We start from the raw sequence: 2,471 nt of genomic DNA, 5'->3' as shown, positions 1-2,471 counted from the left end.
ACCATTGTGTTCTTTTTTGACCTGATCCACCACTACACCCCTTCCCGCAGCCTTCGCTCATCAGAAGCCAACCTCCTTTCTATCCCCACACGAACCAAGCTCCAAACCTGGGGGGACAGAGCCTTCTCCATCGATGCCCCCACCCTCTGGAACTCCCTTCCACAACACATCAGAGACGGCACCGACCCCCCCACTTTCAAAACACTGACCAAAGCACACCTCTTCAGAATGGCTTTTAATTTGTGAATTATGTTGTGTTGCCGTTTTAATATGTTTTTATTCCTTTTATACCTGGAAAAGCGCTTTGAAATGAAATGTATTATTATTATTATTATCCATCAGCTGTCCCAGAGTTTCATGCTCTGGTGGGCAACGGGGCCGCAGAGGAGCTCAGGTGCAGCGTGGGAAATGTGGTCCACACGGGCCAGGTGCTGAAGAAGTGCTTCACCAGGATGATGAACTGCGAGAAGAAGGTGTTCGTGGATCAGCTCAACATGCTGGTCAAGAGAGTCACTGAAGACGGTGAGGAGGCTGAAGGGAAGCTGGAAACAGACGCAGGGTTACTGGGTTTAGTTAGTTGGTTTAGTTGGTTAGTCATTAAGCATTATTAGAGTTTAGAGTGAGAAGTATCACATTTTATCCAGTGCTTTTTATGTTGCCCTCAGTCTATTTGAACATGACAGGAAGCAACAATCTTGAAACCATTAACAACGTAGTTTTTTCGTTTTAAGTCATACTATATTAAGACTACTGTTTTTATTCTATATATTGAATTAAACTTGGGAAAAACAGTACCATGTGCCCAAAGAATAAAATAAATACAGGATGCTAAGAAAATGGCTGTATCTTAGAAACAAGGAGCACAATAATGTATTTGGTATCTATTAACTCATAACACTTTGAATATCAAAGATAAGCAGTCATTTGCAGTGTAAAGATATTCCATAGGGAAGATAAATACTAAACCTAATGTTTCCCTAATTTTATAAATTCTCCTGATTTTAAATATTGGTGAAAACGTCAGAGTTGTACTGTTAAAATGATTTTGGTTTATCGGTTAATTTGACCATACTTAACAATCTGCTCTCTGATGCCCATGTGTTAGAAATAGAGATATATATCAGCTGTCAAATGTAATCATGCATCAAGTGGTACTACAGTAGCAGAAGTAACATAGGTTATCATTAAAAATATAAATACATCGAAAAACGATTTCAAATGAAGGCCAGCATCATCGAGGATAAGACAAAACACTGAAATACAACTTATTAAGTGTCCCAGACAAGGAAGGGGAGCAGCGCTTTGATTAACCACTAGGAGGCGCAACATCTGAAATGTTCTTATCCTACAGATGCAGAGATGGCAAAAGTACACACAGAGTATTTTTAAACACGAGTATCTGTACTTCTACTTGAGTAAAGGATGTGACACATGTTTGACACAACCTTTACTCTAGTAGAAGTACAGATACTGGTGTTTAAAAATACTCTGGTGGCTGTACTGACTAAACTTCTTTACTCAAGTAAAAGTAAAGAAGTATGGGCTTTGAAATGTACTTCAGTAAAAAGTACCCATAACCACCAGCTGTTTCAAAGAGTACCTGACCTCCCTTTATATTAATAGAACAATAATGTCATTGTCAGCTAATGAATGTTTTCATGCTGAACAACGGCAACATGACAACGTTTCCATTGGTCCCTCTTCTTTAGAGAAGACCAGGAAATGATGGATACACGGATCGTGTTCAAATCAATAGGCACGCAATGACTCTAAATAATAATGATCACGCCACCAAACACACATTCAAACTAAAAGAACCAGCCTGTTTGGGAAATGAGAGAAGTAGAAAGTACAGGTATTTGTGTTCAACATGTAAGAAGTAGAAAGTACAGGTATTTGCTTTCAACATCTAAGAAGTCAAAGTAAAAAGTTGTCAGAAAAAATAAGTAGTGGAGTAAAGTACTGATACCAGATAAATGTACTTAAGTATAGTAACAAAGTATTTGTACTCCACTACTTCCCCCCTCTGTACAGATGGGATTTTGAATGGATTTGTAATAGGCAAATCACATGCAGTTGTTTTGCTTTTTTAAAACAGTTTTTACTAACCAAATAACCCTCATGGATGGTGATGACGTGTGCAGGTGCAGCAGGGAAGGACACGTCGAGCAGCATCGGAGACCTGCTGCTGCGGCTCCACTCTCAGTACCCCGGAGACATCGGGTGCTTCTCCATCTACTTCCTGAACCACATGCTGCTGGAGCCGGGACAGGCCATGTTCCTGGGGGCCAACGAGCCTCACGCCTACCTCTACGGAGGTCAGATGATGCTTTCTGTTTGTGTTCATGAGATAATGAAGTTGTTGACACTCCAGAGTTCCTCCAGTAGTCCTGTTTATCAGAGAAGTGTTCAGTTTGTGTGTACAGACAGAGAGATCGAAATACCGTTTCCCACAATCCCGAATACAAAAA

At 40.3% G+C, this 2,471-nt stretch overlaps 1 protein-coding gene across 1 annotated transcript in view; it reads left to right on the top strand.

The window, feature by feature from the left end:
• Positions 1–342: 342 nt before the first annotated feature.
• Positions 343–2,471, top strand: part of mpi (mannose phosphate isomerase) — a gene marked incomplete at its 5' end in the record, with an annotated part of 7,760 nt that continues 5,631 nt past the window's right edge. The window contains 2 exons of the mRNA XM_010791141.1: positions 343–522; positions 2,145–2,318. Coding sequence (XP_010789443.1) covers positions 343–522; positions 2,145–2,318 — 354 coding nt within the window. The remainder of the gene's footprint in view (positions 523–2,144; positions 2,319–2,471) is intronic.

The sequence above is a fragment of the Notothenia coriiceps genome, unplaced genomic scaffold (genome assembly GCF_000735185.1).
Source record: "Notothenia coriiceps isolate Sejong01 unplaced genomic scaffold, NC01 NC01_scaffold00001524, whole genome shotgun sequence".
Taxonomy (NCBI): Eukaryota; Metazoa; Chordata; class Actinopteri; order Perciformes; family Nototheniidae; genus Notothenia; species Notothenia coriiceps.
This window is presented reverse-complemented; position numbering and strand designations above follow the sequence as displayed.